The sequence below is a fragment of the Coregonus clupeaformis genome, chromosome 18 (assembly GCF_020615455.1).
Source record: "Coregonus clupeaformis isolate EN_2021a chromosome 18, ASM2061545v1, whole genome shotgun sequence".
Classification (NCBI taxonomy): Eukaryota; Metazoa; Chordata; class Actinopteri; order Salmoniformes; family Salmonidae; genus Coregonus; species Coregonus clupeaformis.
This window is the reverse complement of record NC_059209.1, coordinates 54694176-54714959: the sequence shown is the minus strand read 5'-3', so window position 1 is coordinate 54714959 and position 20784 is coordinate 54694176. Positions and strand designations below refer to the sequence as shown.

The 20784-nt window shown below is 46.0% G+C and overlaps 1 protein-coding gene across 1 annotated transcript; it reads left to right on the top strand.

Annotated features, from left to right (window-relative positions):
- The first annotated feature begins 464 nt into the window (after nucleotides 1-464).
- LOC121550535 (stromelysin-3-like) lies at nucleotides 465-20568 on the top strand. The gene is made up of 8 exons (XM_045227033.1): nucleotides 465-685; nucleotides 8782-9047; nucleotides 10091-10234; nucleotides 10358-10491; nucleotides 10647-10888; nucleotides 16242-16446; nucleotides 18390-18650; nucleotides 19628-20568. Exons 1-8 carry the CDS (start codon nucleotides 569-571, stop codon nucleotides 19744-19746), a joined length of 1488 nt encoding a protein of 495 aa, XP_045082968.1. The 5' UTR covers nucleotides 465-568; the 3' UTR covers nucleotides 19747-20568.
- The last annotated feature ends 216 nt before the right edge of the window (nucleotides 20569-20784 follow it).

The window sequence follows — 20784 nt, the reverse complement described above, 5'->3', positions numbered from 1 at the left end:
AAAGGCAATGCTACCAAAAACTAATTGAGTGTATGTAAACTTCTCACATTCTTAAAATAAAGTGGTGATCCTAACTGACCTAAGACAGGGAATTTTTACTAGGATTAAATGTCAGGAATTGTGAAAAACTGAGTTTAAATGTATTTGGCTAAGGTGTATGTAAACTTCTGACTTAAACTGTATGTGCCATTACCAGTTGCCTGCGGGAATAGCTAAACGTTGGCCAGTTAATATCGGCCCAAACATAAACAACAACCTTAAATGAAGAATAAATAACATTTGAGTTTAACATAAGTTGTTTTTCCAAAAGACAAATTGCTATTCTGGTTATTGCAGTTAGATCATCTGTTTTGAATCGATGTTAGCGCAGCATAAAATGGGTTAAATGTCACGTGGTAGCGGGTGGTATTATCACTCGAGGCTATAAAATGTGTATTTGATGAATGAGAACAAAGAATCAGAACCTTTATAAGAGTCCCCAAGACGCTGCGCCGTCACTCTTTGGCCTTAAGAGAGAGCAGAGAAGACTACTGCCAGTGCACTCTGCTGTTCACGGGTCCAGAAGAAGATGATGATGATGATGATGCGGACTTCTGTCCTTCTATCCTGCGTCTTTACGCTGCAGTGCCTCCGAAGCATGCATTGTTCGCCAGTGCCCGAAGCAAGCAGGTACAAAGCGGCGCCGGTGAGTGCAGGATACTTGAGTTTTATAAATGTTTCTTTGTTTGATAATATCTCTCAACAGACACATTTAACTTGATAGTAATTGCTGGAAGTTTCTTCGGTATTGCAAGTCATTGCCAACCATTATCCGTGCATTTCCAATTCACCTGCCATTTCAAATCATGCACACATGAGAGTGCAGAAAAGTTTATTTTATTTTTCGAATGGTCAGTGTGCTATACCCACACAACAGTTTGCTTGCAGTTATGATTGTGCTGAGCCCGGGTTGACAGACACCAACCTGCTGAATGTTTAAAACCAATCTGGCAAACAAATAATCTTGTAGATGTTATGTTCAATATTACTAGAAGGGTTCTATGTCAATACTTAGTGTTAAGATGATACGCCTGCCCAGTGGACAACGTGTCATATCTTTCAACGATGACCAATATGACAGGAGTGAATCACAACATAATATTTTAAACACAGCATCATTAATCCTAAACAAAAAGATGTCTCTGTCAAATACATAACCAAAAAAGTCTAAGCAATGTTGCATTTATAAACTTCACAGAGCCACTGCCACAACATTAACACTGACATTAAGAAGGCTTTTATTTTCAAGCTTGGCTACCATGGCACAACTGAAAGTCCTGCAGGGTGTGGGCATGTGGTAAATAGAGAAGGTAATTTAGTTATTGTCTCTGCAGGGCAGGAAATTATAATAACTGGTCTATAAATACATTTTGTCAACAACCCCATGAATGAGAGGATAAAGAGATATTGCTGATAACTTGCAATTTTTGCCTACTGCCTCAATTACAGAGTTTATCGTCTACTTTAAGATGAAAACTAAAAAAAATGGACTACTGTAAACCTACTGTATAAAGGACGAGTATGACAAACGTCCCCTCAATGGAATGGAGGAAAAGTTGTTAGTTTAGTTTCTACTCTCTTCCTTTCACTGAAATGACTTGCACCAGCGATGGCAACACATACAAATAATAATTAAATGTTATCCCACTGGGCACACACTGTTTGAATCAATGTTGTTTCCACGTCATTTCAATGAAATTAAGTTGATGTCTAGTTGGTAACTGAACTGAAAATCTGTAGTTTTGTTAATTTGTTTCCCATTGTTGACAAACGAGTGGGTGATTATACAAGCACGGACAAGTTTCTCTGTATGTGGCATCTCTGTATGTGGCGTCTGGGTCAGGAAACACAGTGCCTGTTTGCTCTCTCAGGGAAAATGGAGGGAAGGGAACACGATGGGCTCACTGGATATCCCGTTGTGAAAAAAAGCCATGTCCCTTGGTTTTTCTTCCTGTTTTGCTCCATTAGTTCTGTCCTCTGGCCAAACTGACTACCAGACACCGTTTGACCAGAGGGATTACTAGCCTCAGTTCCCATAGCATCCACCTGTTGAATTAAGCCACAGCAGCTCCATGTCACTGGAAGGCTCCTATGGAATTAAAAGTTAGAACGCATTGAAAAGCCCCTCCATCTTGAAAGGTGATTGGTTTCTGTAAAGCATCTGTAAAACAGAGGAGGGTTCCTGAGGACCATAAAAAAACCAGGAAATTAATATGATCAGGTCATGCAAGGTGAGAGTGGCATCATCCCCATGATTCTCAGCTCAGCATGAGGAAGTTTGTTTGCCAGGAAATATAAGAGAGCACAGTAAGTACCCAGAGGATTTGTAATATATCTTCCATTGCCTGGTGTTACTGATTGTGGCTGATGTATTGGATTAAGGAGCATAAGGAGGCAGATACCAATGAATGTATTGATAGTGGTGCATCTATCTCTCACCTCATCAGTTTAATCCTCTTTCCTGTTATAGTGAAATAGTTTGTCTGTATTTACTCAGTTGTATATATACACTCTCCAAATCCAGACCATATCTGATTTCTCATGTAAACATTCACTCAAGAAGACCAATTTCTCTCATCATAACTAGATTCACTCCAGAATGCTTACCAAGTTGCTCAGTTTGCAGAAAGAAACCTCTAGTAATGTTCTAATAGGAAAGGGTTTTAGTATCCTCCTTTTTATAAGTTCTTACAAGACATAGTGAGACCTGACAGAATGTCCACATGTTATAATGTCAGTGCTTTAGTATAGATGGAGAGACTTTTCAGAGGCGCCTTGTACAGACACGTTGAGTTGTGCTGTTTGAATACCACTCTGTCAGATCCCCTCCACTGCAGAGATCTTGTCATCACTGTTACCAGAAGCTAGATGTGTCCATACATGTAATGAATCCCCCTCCCAAAACACGTTGGTTCACACACACAATGACAAAACATCCTGAATCACGTAGAGGCCCACTTTCGGGGGTGTACTACTTCATAAATGGGCTATTTGCATAGTCAGCAGAACAGAATATGATGGACTGACTGAGTGCCAGCCAAAGCAGTGAAAGCACGGACAACACCACTTAACACTGTGTACTGGGTATACACTACATATGTACATAATTACATGTGTCCAGACTGTACGCGCAATGGATATACACACAGAACACCATATACAGTACATGCCTTAAATGTAAACAAAGGCATGCAAATTGAGGACAGTCAAAGTTTACGGTTCAACCCGTAACACCATGGAAGTGAACTTTGACCTTTACTCTGTTGGGAATCTGAGGGGAGGAGCTGTGCTTTCTCTCACCTCAGGGGCTAGACTGGTTCATTTGATTGATGGGAGGGGATAACTTGTCAACAACACTCATTTCTCTTCTCATTTCTCTCTTTGAAACATGTTGAGTGCACACTCCTACTGCCTGTTAGCCATGATTTACAATGTACTGTAGATAGCCCACACTTCCTTTCTCATGCTGTTGGGAATATGTCTTATCACCAAACTAGATTAGAGAGCAACCCTAACATCCATATATTGAGTTGAATTCGAGTTTGCAAACTCTACAAAGTGAAATGCAGGCGGAAGGACTGAGAGTTCTGCATAGTGTTCCTCCCTTGATTAGGGGCACATAACTCAGGGTAAGGCCCTCTCGTTTTGAGGTCTGGAGCACATTCCACAAATCCTGCTGTGCATTGTTCCCCTTATAGTGGGGCAGCTAAGCACAACATTTTGTGATAAAAGCACCAAATCTGGCACATAGGTAGATTTATGTACCCTGACAAGATTTAGATATGGAGCCACAACAGATTTGGCCCCTTGGGGCCGTGGTAGACATCTGAATTTGCTTCTGATATGGGCATTGCAAAGTAGCTTTAGTAGCCATTTGTTTACATGCTTATGTACCTGGTAGGATGTGAACCCCAGTCTCCAGCTCCGGAACCAAACATCTGAACCAAAATAAATATTCTGTCTATGGCCTAGGGGGGTTTTAAGCCGCAGGCAGTACCTCACGCATTCTACCTCATCTCTGCTACACTCATTTTTACAATTTGACCTACATGACTGCTGTGTTTCCTTCTGTACTCTTTGCAATATAAATCAAATCAAATCAAATTTTATTGGCCACATGCGCCGAATACAACAGGTGCAGACATTACAGTGAAATGCTTACTTACAGCCCTTAACCAACAGTGCATTTATTTTAAATAAAAAAGTAGAATAAAACAACAAAAAAAGTGTTGAGAAAAAAAGAGCAGAAGTAAAATAAAATAACAGTAGGGAGGCTATATATACAGGGGGGTACCGGTGCAGAGTCAATGTGCGGGGGCACCGGCTAGTTGAGGTAGTTTAAGTAATATGTACATGTGGGTAGAGTTAAAGTGACTATGCATAAATAATTAACAGAGTAGCAGCAGCGTAAAAAGATGGGGTGGGGGGGCAGTGCAAATAGTCCGGGTAGCCATGATTAGCTATTCAGGAGTCTTATGGCTTGGGGGTAGAAGCTGTTGAGAAGGACCTAGACTTGGCACTCCGGTACCGCTTGCCGTGCGGTAGCAGAGAGAACAGTCTATGACTAGGGTGGCTGGAGTCGTTGACAATTTTGAGGGCCTTCCTCTGACACCGCCTGTTATAGAGGTCCTGGATGGCAGGAAGCTTGGCCCCAGTGATGTACTGGGCCATACACACTACCCTCTGTAGTGCCTTGCGGTCGGAGGCCAAGCAGTTGCCATACCAGGCGGTGATGCAACCAGTCAGGATGCTCTTGATGGTGCAGCTGTATAATTTTTTGAGGATCTGAGGACCCATGCCAAATCTTTTCAGTCTCCTGAGGGGGAGTAGGCTTTGTCGTGCCCTCTTCACGACTGTCTTGGTGTGTTTGGACCATGATAGTTTGTTGGTGATGTGGACACCAAGGAACTTGAAGCTCTCAACCTGTTCCACTACAGCCCTGTCGATGAGAATGGGGGCGTGCTCAGTCCTCTTTTTTTTCCTGTAGTCCACAATCATGTCCTTTGTCTTGGTCACGTTGAGGTAGAGGTTGTTATCCTGGCACCACACGGCCAGGTCTCTGACCTCCTCTCTATAGGCTGTCTCATCGTTGTCTGTGATCAGGCCTACCACTGTTGTGTCGTCGGCAAACTTAATGATGGTGTTGGAGTCGTGCCTGGCCATGCAGTCATGGGTGAACAGGGAGTACAGGAGGGGACTGAGCACGCACCCCTGAGGGGCCCCCGTGTTGAGGATCAGTGTGGCAGATGTGTTGTTGCCTACCCTTACCACCTGGGGGCGGCCCGTCAGGAAGTACAGGATCCAGTTGCAGTTGGAGGTGTTTAGTCCCAGGATCCTTAGCTTAGTGATGAGCTTTGAGGGCACTATGGTGTTGAATGCTGAGCTGTAGTCAATGAATAGCATTCTCACGTAGGTGTTCCTCTTGTCCAGGTGGGAAAGGGCAGTGTGGAGTGCAATAGAGATTGCATCATCTGTGGATCTGTTGGGGTGGTATGCAAATTGGAGTGGGTCTAGGGTTTCTGGGATAATGGTGTTGATGTGAGCCATGACCAGCCTTTCAAAGCACTTCATGGCTACAGACGTCAGTGCTACGGGTCGGTAGTCATTTAGGCAGGTTATCTTAGAGTCCTTGGGCACGGGGACTATGGTGGTCTGCTTGAAACATGTTGGGGACATGTTGAAAATGTCAGTGAAGACACTTGCCAGTTGGTCAACACATGCTCGGAGTACACGTCCTGGTAATCCGTCTGGCCCTGCGGCCTTGTGAATGTTGACCTGCTTAAAAGTCTTACTCACATCGGCTACGGAGAGCGTGATCACATAGTCATCCGGAACAGCTGGTGCTCTCGTGCATGCTTCAGTGTTGCTTGCCTCGAAGCGAGCATAGAAGTGGTTTAGCTTGTCTGGAAGTCTTGTATCACTGGGCAGCTCGCGGCTGTGCTTCCCTTTGTAGTCTGTAATAGTTTTCAAGCCCTGCCACATCCGACGAGCGTCAGAGCCGGTGTAGTACGATTCAATCTTAGTCCTGTATTGACTCTTTGCCTGTTTGATGGTTCGTCGGAGGGCATAGCGGTATTTCTTATAAGCGTCCGGTTTAGAGTCCCGCTCCTTGAAAGCGGCAGCTCTACCCTTTAGCTCAGTGCGGATGTTTCCTGTAATCCATGGCTTTTGGTTGGGGTATGTACGTACGGTCACTGTGGGGACGACATCATCGATGCACTTATTGATGAAGCCAGTGACTGATGTGGTGTACTCCTCAATGCTATCTGAAGAATCTCGGAACATGTTCCAGTCTGTGCTAGCAGAACAGTCCTGTAGCTTAGCATCTGTGTCATCTGACCACTTTTTTATTAACCGAGTCACTGGTGCTTCCTGCTTTAGTTTTTGCTTATAAGCAGGAATCAGGAGGATAGAGTTATGGTCAGATTTGCCAAATGGAGGGCGAGGGAGAGCTTTGTATGCGTCTCTGTGTGTGGAGTAAAGGTGGTCTAGAGTTTTTTTTCCTCTGGTTGCACATTTAACATACTGGTAGAAATTAGGTAGAACGGATTTAAGTTTCCCTGCATTAAAGTCCCCGGCCACTAGGAGCGCTGCCTCTGGATGAGCGTTTTCCTGTTGACTTATGGCCTTATACAGCTCATTCAGTGCAATCTTAATGCCAGCATTGGTTTGTGGTGGTAAATAGACAGCTATGAAAAATATAGATGAAAACTCTCTTGGTAAATAGTGTGGTCTACAGCTTATCATAAGATACTCTACCTCAGGCGAGCAAAACCTTGAGACTTCCTTAGTATTTGATTTTGTGCACCAGCTGTTATTTACAAATATACACAGACCGCCACCCCTTGTCTTACCGGAGTCAGCCGTTCTATCCTGCCGATGTAGCGTATAGCCCGCTAGCTGTATGTTATCCATGTCATCGTTCAGCCACGACTCGGTGAAACATAAGATATTACAGTTTTTAATGTCCCGTTGGTAGGATAACCGTAATCTTAGGTCATCCAATTTATTCTCCAATGATTGAAGATTGGCTAATAGGTTTGATTGGAGCGATAGTTTACTCGCTTGCCGTCGGATCCTTACAAGGCACTCCGACCTACGTCCACGATATCTCCGTCTCTTCCTCATGCGAATGACGGGGATTTGGGCCTTGTCGGGTGTCTGTAGGATATCCTTCGCGGCCGCATCGTTGAAGAAAAAATCTTCGTCCAATACGAGGTGAGTAATCGCTGTCCTGATATCCAGAAGCTCTTTTTGGTTATAAGAGACGATGGCAGAAACATTATGTACAAAATAAATTACAAATAATGCGGAAAAACACACATAATAGTACAATTGGTTAGAGGGCTGTAAAATGGCAGCCATCTTCTCCGGCGCCATTACTGTTACATTTTGGTTTTGGGGATATCCAGAGCAAGAAGTATAGCCCAGAAATATGACTTTAAAATATCGAAGAAGTATAGGTGATTACTTTTTGTAGATTAAAGGTTTGTAAAATAGTGGTACAGTCTGCAGACTTTTAGTAAAATGGTTGTGGCTCCATATCTTAATATTTTCAGGATACCTCAATCTACCTCTGTGCCACATTTGGTGTGTAAATCTTAAAATAGGCCTTCTAAAATGTAAATTGTATTACCATCTGTGGCCATTTCATAAGTTGACTGCCACGGCCCCAAGAGGCCAAATCGGTGGTGGCTTCATTTCTAAATCGTTTCAGGGTACATTAATATACCTCTGTGCCAAACTTGGTGTGTTTATCTAAAATAAAATCCTCCAGAACTCTTAACATTGTATGACCCTCCAGGGGCCAAATCTGGGGTGGCTTCCCAGAAAGTTTTACTGTCGGCGCCCACTTTTAAAAATGGCTGCCACGCCCACAGGGCCAAATCTGTGGTGGCTCCATATCTAAATGTTTTCAGGGTACATAAATCTACATCTGTGCTAAATTTGCTGCTTTTATCACAAAAATGCACAACACATTTTTGCAGCTTTCAGTCACCCCACTATTATCTCACAACTCCACAACACTATAGCCTCACAGAGCAGTAGCTAGCTCCCAGAAGGAGGGTGGTCACTTCAGCAACATGGTATCTTAACCCAATGACAAAATGATTATCTGACATCTATCGTTCATTTAGAAGACACATCAATACACTACATTCTCATGTTCTTAGTGTATTAGGAAATCTAATGGGTTTTACAGTAGCAGTGTCATAGGAAATGCACTATAAACACTTTTTTGATCATAAATACACCCCAATGCCTCCTGAATTGCAATGCTGCAGGAGCTGTAAAAGGCCTGGAATTGTACAACTTCAAAAAGCCATGGAGACGCTGTGCCACTGACAGAATTTCTCCTTTCTGTAATTTACGCTTGAGGTATGAGTTAATGAGCAGAGCCATTTCCTCTGGGTTCTGCAGGGGGATATTTACTGTAATAGTTCCTATGTGTAATGATAACTGACAGTACAGTAAACTCCAAGCCCACTCCAAGACAACAAGGGAAAACACTCTCTGATGCACAATTCAGTTTTTTAGTCAGTGGAGATTTCCAGTTATTTTTTACCTCTCATACTCCCACCTTCAGAAATACTTACAGGCAATCATGTTAAGGCAATGTCAATGCATGCATGGATTATAATAAAAAGTAATGCATTTGGATACATATTTCTACCAAAAATATTGTTATTATTGTAAACTTGTTTTCTAATAAATGTTGCTTATGTTCCTGCTTTTTCAAAGGGATGGCTCCAGAGGTCTGATCTCCACGACCTGAAGAAGAGAGGAAGAGTTGCCCATCCTCAGGAAACACTCAAAGACACAGCCTTGGCCAGAGGAGACCCTATAAGAGCAGCACTGGTAACTAACATCACTGAGGTGTCTAACCGCCCCCGCTGTGGCGTTCCTGACTACCCCATGCTGAAAGATGTCCTCTACAGGAGGAATCACAGGCAGAAACGCTTTGTCCTGTTCGGGGGGCGCTTGGAGAAGACTGACCTCACCTACAAGTAAGGAGATATTATTATTATCTTCGTATAACCACACTGTTGAACGGCTTGTATGTATTTAGAGATGGATCTGGACCCAACCAAGGAAATATAATTTTCTATCAGGTAATAGGACATGTTTTGGTGCATAGTTGCCAGTAGAACTGGTTATAAAGGTACAGTATGTCCAGAATCCAGTGTTACTCTATCCATCATTTGTTTATTGAGTCCCCTGTTTTGGTCATAGCTCTCATATTCTAACTCAACAAGGCAAGCAGGAGTTGCACTCTCATCACATTTGCCTTAAAAACAAAGTGTGTCTCTGAAAAGGAGGAACCTATAATGTTATTACTTTGCCTCCTCCTGAGACTCACGGCATGGAGTGTCTGGGCTGGGCTGTCTGTCGGCTGGCTGCTGCCTCTCTGTCTGTGTCCTCTGGTTCCTCTCATTGTAGCTGTTCTTTATCATAATGCATGGCATCTAAAGAGCCACTCAGAGAGAGGAGGAGAAGGCAAGCCATGATGGGCTACTGAGACTGCTGGAGTTGAGCAATACATTTGTCTTAATGTGACCAGGGATAGGAGTAGTGCTCGCCTGTGTCATGGCAGTGTTACAGTGGGAGCCCTCGTACTTAGGACAGTGGAATCACTGGGTTTGCCAAGGGCTTTAGTTTGGATAGTCCACTTAGGCATGCATTTGACATGAATGACAAGCCATTAAGAAATCATCAACATCTTTGATGATTCCTTAATTTAATTGTAATTGTTGACATATGAGCTCTCTAAATAGTTTCTTTGTATTAGTCATACTGGGTGGTTTTACCTGAGACAGCTCATGTAAAGGTGAAGGAAGAGGACTGTAATACACTTATCTTACAGAGCCTGAGGGTCTTTTTAACAGCACACCTCTTGGTTGATTTGATGGTTAGATATCAGATGAGAGGGAGGTTATAGATATGCAAGGCTGGTGGTCTAAGTGTGTTTCTACAGACTACAGATTATGGTGTGTGGGTGTGTGGAGTTTACGGTCTCTGATGTTTACATCTATATCTCTTCCTTCCTCAGAGTGGTTCGCTTCCCCTGGCAGATGAGTGAGGACAAGGTGCGGCGTGTCCTGCTGGAAGCACTGACAGTATGGAGTGAGGTCACACCCCTCACCTTCACTGAGGTCAGCAGTGGAAAGGCTGACATTGTCATCGACTTCACCAGGTACGCATGTGTGTACAGTAAGTGTATTCAAATGTCAGTACAGTAGTACAGTATGTGTATTCAAATGTCAGATTTTAAGTTACTGGTCTGCCAGCACTTTCCTGATATGGATCTCTACTGTAGGTACTGGCATGGAGATAACCTGCCCTTTGACGGCCCTGGGGGAATTCTAGCCCATGCCTTCTTCCCCAAGACCCACAGGGAGGGCGACATCCATTTTGACTATGATGAAGCATGGACCCTTGGCAACTACATGGGTGAGTGTTTGCTTGGCAGGGAACATGCAGGAAGTATGAAGAGTTGATTTACATAGAGCTCTATGTAAAATGAGTACAGTCAGGAAGTAGTTGTCAGCTCTGTGGTTGTACTGTGTATCCCCGTAGGTGTGACCCTCTCCCTGATTCCACTGCAGGCACAGACCTCCTCCAAGTGGCTGCTCATGAGTTCGGGCATGTTCTGGGCCTGCAGCACTCCTGGGAACCGGGTGCAGTGATGTCCCCCTATTACAGCTTCTCCTATCCCCTGGAGCTGAGCGAGGATGACAAGCTGGGGATCCAATACCTGTACGGCCCTCGTCCACATGTCCCGCCCCCACCTCCACTATCACCACCGCCACAAATCACCACAGAGACCAATGAGATCATTAGTAGTATTGTGAGTGTTAATCTTGCCATTCATATTTTTTGAGGCGCTGCACAGGCTGTCACAAGCCGGGCTAGAACTCCGGTCTCAAATGTGTAGAGCTGGGGGTACTACCCCTTAGCCACAGAGGAGATGTTGTAGGACCCAAATGAAACACCCAAGGCAATACTCCAGGTAAGTAGATTTAATGTTCCAAAACAGGAGGCAAAACAAAACAACTCCCCGAGGGGAGAAAAACAAACTAAAGATAACTTCGAATAACTTACTAGGACTGATACGGTGGGACAAAGCAGGAGACACATAGACAGGACGCAATAACCAAGTGAGAAACAAGGGGAAAACACACAGCTAAAATACTCAAGGGGAAACAAGGCACAGGTGACATAGATAAGCTAATTAGGACACATGAGGAAAAACTAAGGCAAAGGGGAACACAGCTGACCTCTAGAGGCCAGGAGACAAACAGGGGAAGCAGGAAGCTGACAGGACCCCCTCCTCTAGGAACGACTCCTGACGTTCCTTCCAGAACACCCTGGCCCCAGGGTGCGAAAATCTCGGATCAACCCTGGGTCCAGGATGTCCCTGGCCGGAACCCAGGAGCGCTCCTCTGGCCCGTAGCCCTCCCAGTCCACCAGATACTGCAGAGAGTTCTGGACCCTCCGGGAGTCCAGTATCCGGCGGACTGTGTAGGCTGGCTGGCCGTCTATGATCCTGGGAGGTGGCGGGGGTCTGTGGGGGGGCAAAAGGAGAAGACAAGACAGGTTTAAGGAGTGAAACATGGAAAGTGGGGTTAACTCTAAGGGAGCGAGGCAGAACTAAACGATACGACACAGGGTTAACCTTTCTAGAAATGCGGAAAGGGCCGATGTATCTCTGGGAAAGCTTCTTGGATTCGACCCGGAGGGGCAAGTTCTTAGTGGCCAACCAAACTCTCTGACCAGCTCGGAAACTAGGGGCCGTCCGGCGGTGGCGATTAGCCTGACTTTGGTATCTCTGGGAGGTCCGAAGGAGGGTACACCTGGCCTTCTTCCAGGTCCGCCTACAGCGTTGGACAAAGCGCTGGGCCGAGGGAACACCAACTTGCGCCTCTTCCTCTGGAAACAAAGGAGGGTTGTAACCGAACTGGCATTCGAAGGGGGACAATCCGGTGGCTGAGGACTGGAGGGTGTTGTGGGCATATTCAGCCCAAATGATATAGGTGGCCCAAGACGTGGGATTACTGGCCGCCATACACCGCAGGGTGGTCTCCAGATCCTGATTAATCCGTTCCGTTTGGCCATTAGACTCTGGATGGAATCCTGACGATAGGCTGGCTGTGGCCCCAATAAGCCTGCAGAAGGCCCCCCAAAACCGGGACGAGAATTGGGGACCTCGGTCAGAGACCACGTCCAGGGGAATGCCAAATATCCGGAAGACATGGTTCATGAGGAGCTCCGCAGTCTCCTTAGCCGAGGGCAGCTTGGGCAGGGGAATAAACCGGGCAGCCTTAGAGAAACGGTCTACCACCACAAGGATGACGGTGTTGCCCTGGGATAGAGGAAGTCCCGTAACAAAGTCCAGAGAAAGGTGTGACCATGGCCTTCGAGGAACAGGTAAGGGATGGAGCAGTCCCTGGGGTCGCTGGCGTGTCGACTTTCCCTGGTTGCACACAGGGCAGGCCTCAACATAGACCTGCACGTCCTTCTTGATGGACGGCCACCAAAACCGCCGTCGGAGGAACTCCAGTGTGCGAGCACTGCCAGGATGGCATGTCAAGGGCGACTCATGACCCCACTGCAAGACGCGGGCCCGAACCGAGAGAGGAACGTACAGGCGACCGGCAGGACCACCGCCTGGATCGGGCTCATGGGCAAGAGCTTCTCGTACCCCTCTTTCTAGTTCCCACTGAAGAGGTGCGACGATCCTAGACCTCGGAATAATCGATGCCAAGGGCTTCTCTTGTACCTCGGGAGAATAGACTCGAGACAGAGCATCCGGCTTGACGTTCTTGGTGCCAGGTCGGTAAGTCAGGATGAACTGGAATCGATTAAAGAAAAGGGACCATCGTGCTTGCCGAGGGTTCATCCGCTTAGCCTGTTGGAGATATTCCAGGTTCTTGTGGTCTGTGAGAACCTGGAAAGGGTGCTGAGCCCCCTCAAGCCAATGGCGCCACTCTTCCAAGGCCAGTTTAACCGCAAGCAACTCTAGATCCCCCACGTGGTAGTTGCGCTCGGCCTCAGACAGGCGGCGAGACATGAAGGCACAAGGGTGTAATCTCCCATCCGCACCCCTCTGTGACAGGACGGCTCCCACCCCCACCTCTGAGGCGTCCACCTCCACCACGAAAGGTCTCTCTGGGTCAGGGGTCACCAGAATCGGAGCAGAAGTGAAGCGGCGCTTGAGATCCTCGAAGGCCCCTGCTGCTTCCGGACCCCAGTGAATCTTGGTCCCTCCTCCCTTGGTAAGCGTCGTCAAGGGGGCTACCACCGAGCTGAAATTCTTGATGAACTTCCGATAGAAGTTAGAAAAGCCAATGAACCGTTGAACCTCCTTGACCGTGGCAGGTGTGGGCCAATCGTGGACCGCCTTGACCTTCTTGGGATCCATCTCTAGGTGCCCGGGAGTGACAATAAACCCGAGAAACTGAGTCTGAGAAACATGAAATTCACACTTCTCAGGCTTAACGTAGAGGTGATTGTCAAGGAGCCTCTGGAGAACCCGGCTAACATGCCCCTCATGCTCCTTCAGTGACCTCGAGAAGATGAGGATATCGTCCAGGTACACGAAGACGAACAGATTAAGCATATCCCGGAGAACATCATTAATCAGGGCTTGGAATACTGCGGGGGCATTGGTGAGCCCGAACGGCATCACCCGATATTCATAGTGTCCCGTGGGCGTGTTGAACGCCGTCTTCCATTCGTCTCCTGGCCGGATCCGCACGAGATGGTAAGCATTGCGGAGATCCAGCTTAGTAAAAATGGAAGCCCCTTGAAGCAGCTCAAAAGCAGTGGCCATGAGAGGAAGAGGGTATCGATTCCGAACCGTGATCTTGTTGAGTCCCCGGTAATCAATACAAGGCCTCAGACCCCCGTCTTTCTTTTCAACAAAAAGAAGCCCGCCCCAGCCGGGGAAGTAGAGGCATAGATGAGGCCGGCTGCCAAGGACTCCTTAATGTAGGTGTCCATAGCTGCGTGCTCGGGGAGGACAAGGAAAAGATCCGACCTCTAGGAGGGCAGCACCCAGGGAGTAGATCAATGGCACAGTCATAAGTGCGATGAGGCGGTAAGGCAGTAGCCCGGGCCTTGCTGAACACTGCTTTGAACCGATGGTAAACACTGGGGACTCGGGAGACGTCAACAGACTCTTGAAACTGGGTACTAGGGGCTGAGGAACTCTGAAGCATGCAGGTGAGTTGGCAAGTGGGACCCCAGCTAAGAATGGTGCCAGTAGGCCAGTCGATCTGGGGATTATGTCTGCATAGCCAAGGGTGACCCAGGATAATAGGATACTCGGGAGAGTCAATGAGATAGAAGGTCTCCTCCTGCTGGTGTTGAGAGATGGTAAGTCGCAGGGACTGAGTCGCCTCAGTAACTTTTCCTGGTTCCAGAGGTCTGCCATCTAAGGCTGTAACTGCCTGGGGTTGAGGAAGTAGTTGGGTAGGGATCTTAAGTTCCTTAGCCAAGGTTACATCCATAAAATCACCTGCGGCACCGGAATCGATCATAGCCTGGACCCGATGCTGGTGGCCCTCCCAGGACAGAGTGGCTGGAATAGCTAGGACCGCGTTAGTAGGAGGAGCTCTAATTTTCCCCATCACAACCCTCCTGTAGCTGGGCGGGGACAGGCGTTTCCCGAAAGCTCGGGGCAAGTGGAGCGGAAGTGGCCGGCAACCCCGCAGTAGAGGCACCGACGCTCCCCTCATGCGACGTTCCCTTTCGTTGGAAGAAAGCCTGGAACGGCCTAACTGCATGCTCTCCGGGGAATCCTGGGGCAGTTCAGGAGCCGGGGCAGCTCTGAATGACGGAGTCCAAACAGGAGAAACAGAGCTGCTCAGAGGAACTTGGGACTGAGACACCTGACGGCGAGCCGTTCTCCGCTCTCTTAGACGATTGTCCAGGCGGATGGCCAAGGCTATGAGGGACTCGAGATCTTCAGCTGGTTCACGGGTGGCTAACTCATCTTGAAGGGGCTCAGATAACCCTCCCTGAAAGCAGACCCTCAGCGCTTCATCATTCCATCCGCTCCTTGCTGCTATGGTTCGGAACTCGATGGCAAAATCTGCCGTGCTTCGGGGGCCCTGACGGAGAGACAGTAGGCGCTTGGAAGCCTCCCGCCCACTGACAGGATGATCGAACACCCGCTTGAACTCTTCTACAAATGCAGCGTGGGAGTCACAACAGGCCTCCTGGGACTGCCACACCGCAGAGGCCCAGGCGAGCGCCTTGTCTGAAAGAAGGGTAATGAGGTAGGCAATCTTGGAACGGTCTGTGGGAAAACTTGAGGGTTGGAGCTCGAAGGTGAGGGAGCATTGGGTGAGGAAACCCTGACAAGAGCTTGGATCCCCAGAAAAGGGCTTGGGAGGTGGTAGTCGGGGCTCCGCCAACCGAGAAGGCCTGTCGTCACTGGGAGGTGACCGGGGGAAGGGGGAGAACCAAGGAGGCGTTCAAAGAGCTGGTGAAGGGAACTCATCATTTCGGCCAGGAGTTGAGAATGTCTAGCCATCAGCTCCTCTTGTCGGCTGAGAACGGCTTCATGGCGCTGGAAAGAAGCCTCATGTCGAATGATCACCGCCAACAGGTCCTGGGAACTGAGTGTTTCTGGGTCCATGATTGACTTGGTTATTCTGTCACAAGCCGGGCTAGAACTCCGGTCTCAAATGTGTAGAGCTGGGGGTACTACCCCTTAGCCACAGAGGAGATGTTGTAGGACCCAAATGAAACACCCAAGGCAATACTCCAGGTAAGTAGATTTAATGTTCCAAAACAGGAGGCAAAACAAAACAACTCCCCGAGGGGAGAAAAACAAACTAAAGATAACTTCGAATAACTTACTAGGACTGATACGGTGGGACAAAGCAGGAGACACATAGACAGGACGCAATAACCAAGTGAGAAACAAGGGGAAAACACACAGCTAAAATACTCAAGGGGAAACAAGGCACAGGTGACATAGATAAGCTAATTAGGACACATGAGGAAAAACTAAGGCAAAGGGGAACACAGCTGACCTCTAGAGGCCAGGAGACAAACAGGGGAAGCAGGAAGCTGACACAGGCAAATAAAAATAATATAAGACATAAAATACAACTGAGATACTAGCCACACAAGAATACACATGATATGACAGTATGGAGATGCACTAGTGATCCTCTTTCTGTCTCCAGCCTGACGTCTGCCAGACAGACTTTGATGCTGTGTCTATGATCCGTGGAGAGCTGTTCTTCTTTAAATCAAGCTATGTGTGGCGCATTCGGGAGGGGCGGCTGGAGGCGGGCTACCCCGCTCTGGCATCCCGCCATTGGAGGGGGATTCCAGAGAGCATTGATGCTGCCTTTGAAGACCAATCAGGGAATATCTGGTTCTTTCAAGGTGTGTGACAGAGATATTGGCTGTTTGTGCTGTGGTTAGTTAGGTATGTCTTGTGAGAATAGGGTTAGATAAGCCCCAAGTTGAATACAGACAAGTAAATATACAGTGAGGGAAAAAAGTATTTGATCCCCTGCTGATTTTGTACGTTTGCCCACTGACAAAGAAATGATCCGTCTATGATTTTAATGGTAGGTTTATTTGAACAGTGAGAGACAGAATAACAACAAAAAAATCCAGAAAAACGCATGTCAAAAATGTTATAAATTGATTTGCATTTTAATGAGGGAAATAAGTATTTGACCCCCTCTCAATCAGAAAGATTTCTGGCTCCCAGGTGTCTTTTATACAGGTAACAAGCTGAGATTAGGAGCACACTCTTAAAGGGAGTGCTCCTAATCTCAGTTTATTACCTGTATAAAAGACACCTGTCCACAGAAACAATCAATCAATCAGATTCCAAACTCTCCACCATGGCCAAGACCAAATAGCTCTCCAAGGATGTCAGGGACAAGATTGTAGACCTACACAAGCCTGGAATGGGCCACAAGACCATCACCAAGCAGCTTGGTGAGAAGGTGACAACAGTTGGTGCGATTATTCGCAAATGGAAGAAACACAAAATAACTGTCAATCTCCCTCGGCCTGGGGCTCCATGCAAGATCTCACCTCGTGGAGTTGCAATGATCATGAGAACGGTGAGGAATCAGCCCAGAACTACAAGGGAGGATCTTGTCAATGATCTCAAGGCAGCTGGGACCATAGTCACCAAGAAAACAATTGGTAACACACTACGGCGTGAAGGACTGAAATCCTGCAGCGCCCGCAAGGTCCCCCTGCTCAAGAAAGAACATATACAGGCCCGTCTGAAGTTTGCCAATGAACATCTGAATGATTCAGAGGATAACTGGGTGAAAGTGTGGTGGTCAGATGAGACCAAAATGGAGCTCTTTGGCATCAACTCAACTCGCCGTGTTTGGAGGAGGAGGAATGGTGCCTATGACCCCAAGAACACCATCCCCACCGTCAAACATGGAGGTGGAAACACTACGCTTTGGGAGTGTTTTTCTGCTAAGGGGACAGGACAACTTCACCGCATCAAAGGTACGATGGACAGGGCCATGTACCGTCAAACCTTGGGTGAGAACCTCCTTCCCTCAGCCAGGGCATTGAAAATGGGTCGTGGATTTGTATTCCAGCATGACAATGATCCAAAACACATGGCCAAGGCAACAAAGGAGTGGCTCAAGAAGAAGCACATTAAGGTCCTGGAGTGGCCTAGCCAGTATCCAGACCTTAATCCCATAGAAAATCTGTGGAGGGAGCTGAAAGTTCGAGTTGCCAAACGTCAGCCTCGAAACCTTAATGACTTGGAGAAGATCTGCAAAGAGGAATGGGACAAAATCCCTCCTGAGATGTGTGCAAACCTGGTGGCCAACTACAAGAAACGTCTGACCTCTGTGATTGCCAACAAGGGTTTTGCCACCAAGTACTAAGTCATGTTTTGCAGAGGGGTCAAATACTTATTTCCCTCATTAAAATGCAAATCAATTTATAACATTTTTGACATGCGTTTTTCTGGATTTTTTTGTTGTTATTCTGTCTCTCACTGTTCAAATAAACCTACCATTAAAATGATAGACTGATCATTTCTTTGTCAGTGGGCAAACATACAAAATCAGCAGAGGATCAAATACTTTTTTCCCTCACTGTACATGTAGGCAGACAAGCAGTAAAATGACTGCATTATAGCGTTATGCCCTTTTTGGTTACCCAGAAAAGGGTTCTTCCAAGACCAAATTCAGCAACCTTAAGTAGGGCATGTCAAGAGTGACTAGAGTGTTGAATAGCCAAGAGTTATGGAAACTATGAAAACATAGCCCAGATCCTTGAAGGGCCACAGCGGGGGCATCTACTGTATAAAGTTCTCTCTCTGTCTCTTGCAGGTCAAAGCTACTGGGTGTTTGATGCAGAGAGACAGATCACAGGGCCAGACCCTGTGCAGAGGCTAGGCCTGTCAGTCTCCCACATCCAGGCAGCCCTGTGCAGGGGCCAGGACAGCAACTATAACACCTACTTCTTCAAGTCAGGCAGCTACTGGAAGTTCAGCCCCAAGGAGAACCGTGTGGACTCTGTCTACCCTCGCAACATGCAGGACTGGAGCGGCATCCCCAGTGATGTTGATGCAGCCTTCAAGGACCAATACGGTAAAAATCTTATGAATGAATCACCCAATCAGCTTTCAATTTAGAATTTTAGAATATTGATAACTGGCAGTTGGGACATTGAGTGCGCAAACATCACTATGTTTGATGTACAGTTACAAGATGACATGGTGTTATACCCTGGGTTGACCTGAACAGATGAGCCTATGTTTGTTGTATTGTGAATAAAATTTGCAGCGGTCCACGCATCTGAATGAACTTAAGACTCCGTTCTATGCGCACCAAAATTACGATCTGCTTCTCTGAACTGCCTTGTGAAAGCCTAACACTGTAAGATCATATTAGATAATTTAGCTAGTCATGTTGGCAATAGAACAAGCTTTCAAATTATGCCCACCTGACCTAGATTGTGATTTATAATGGACCGTTTTTGGATTGCGTAAACAACAACAGTAATTATGGAAAGGCAGGGATGCAGGGCTGTGATCCAAACAAAACAAATACAATTGTGCTTGCTCTAGTTCCTTAACGGCACAGCTAGGAGAGATCAAAAAAGTTGAAGACACTTCTTTGAGTCATAAAAGTGCATTGAAATGACTTAAGAACTGTGTACACTTTGGAGAGGTGTGTGGCCACTTGGAGACCCAAGTTAGTCCTCTCACTCAAACCCTTGTCATTTTTTTGTCTTATGTTGCACCTACCCCACATTTCCAGGAAAATATCATGTTACTGAATGTATCCAGAATATTTTCAGATTTCGTTATCAATAAATGCAGCATACAGTAAATGTAAAATGCACATAAAATCAACAGTGTAATGTTTGGATTCAGTCTTGTGTTAAGTGAACTGTTGTGTCGTCACCTTTAGTCTAATAATTTTTCCATAATCTCCAAACTGTTCCCTTTTAATTACTACCATGGTTATGCATATGTTTTCCATATTTCTTCTGTAAGAAACATTTCATTTTAGCCCTGTCCATATAGACCAATTCCCACGAGTGATCTTTTTTTCATTGACAGGCTATGTCCACCTTATCCGAGGGAGGCAGTACTGGAAGTTTGATCCTGTGGAGATGAATTTACTACAGGGGTATCCTCGCTATATTGGAATGGACTTCTTTGGTTGCAGAAATGCATGAATAATCATTATTAAGTGATGCTGCTGTCTAAAGATCAAACCCAAGTCCAAGTCTAGTCCAACCATGCTCTCGTCCTTATGGTCTTTTCAAATACAACATTGTAATGTTGTGCATTTTTGGGAACAAGACCAGTGCATCTACAGAGGCCTCTTCATCTTCATTAAAATGTTGAAGAAACTAACTATTTAGAGAGAGACTTTATTACTTTACTTGAGTGAGTTCCAAAAAAATTAGTGTTCTTCCTCCAAATATGATTGTTTACACATGATCTTAACACTTTGAATGGACTAGATCCTTTTTTCTTCTCAGGAAAACACTAATTCAAATGTTTCCTCAGAGTTTGGACATCATGTGCAGCTATGTACTTGTATTTATTTGTTACTGGGTTCGGTTCTATGGTCAGAAGTTGCGTTGTTCAAGACCATGGGCTGAGAGGACAGTGCCATCTACAGTGCAGTACCAGCCCATTGCAGGAGGTTGTTTTTAACTATATTATATGACGTATAATTTACTCCAGAGATGTTACAGCATAAACATGTTTGCGTTGTTCTTAACGGGAAATATGTCTAAGGCACTGCAATTAAGGTGCTAAATCTGGAAATCACTGACAATCAGGGGCACTTTTTGTTCTCAGATGTTATGAACATTTACTCACGGTCTTACATGTATGACATCAAGTACATTATCGCGTCACATTTATGTTCTCTCTAAGATAACTATACTTAATTCAATAATGTTCCATCCATGTTGCTCTCAGTCAGTGCAAAGGGATGGAGTGAACTTGGTGCTGCATTATGTGAATCTAAGCCATGAGGATACGTAATTTTTGGTGGGCCATTCACAGCAGTTTGTCAGTGCAGGACATTGATATATCTGCTTTACTGTAAATATGTATTTCTGATATTTTGTGTTTGACAGCCAATAGCTGCAGCCTGGCAGATTACTCGTTTTTAGTCTTTGTCTTCTAACATTTTGGGTGTTGACTATAGAGCTCAGAATGATTTCGGGACATAATTTACCTTTAATTAAAATAGCCAT

Excerpts from the sequence above, each read along its gene's own strand:
- LOC121550535 (XM_045227033.1), top strand. The coding sequence starts at position 569 with ATGATGATGATGATGATGCGGACTTCTGTCCTTCTATCCTGCGTCTTT. Across the intron at positions 9,048-10,090 it reads AAGACTGACCTCACCTACAA|AGTGGTTCGCTTCCCCTGGC; the intron begins GTAAGGAGATAT and ends TTCCTTCCTCAG. Across the intron at positions 10,235-10,357 it reads ATTGTCATCGACTTCACCAG|GTACTGGCATGGAGATAACC; the intron begins GTACGCATGTGT and ends TCTCTACTGTAG.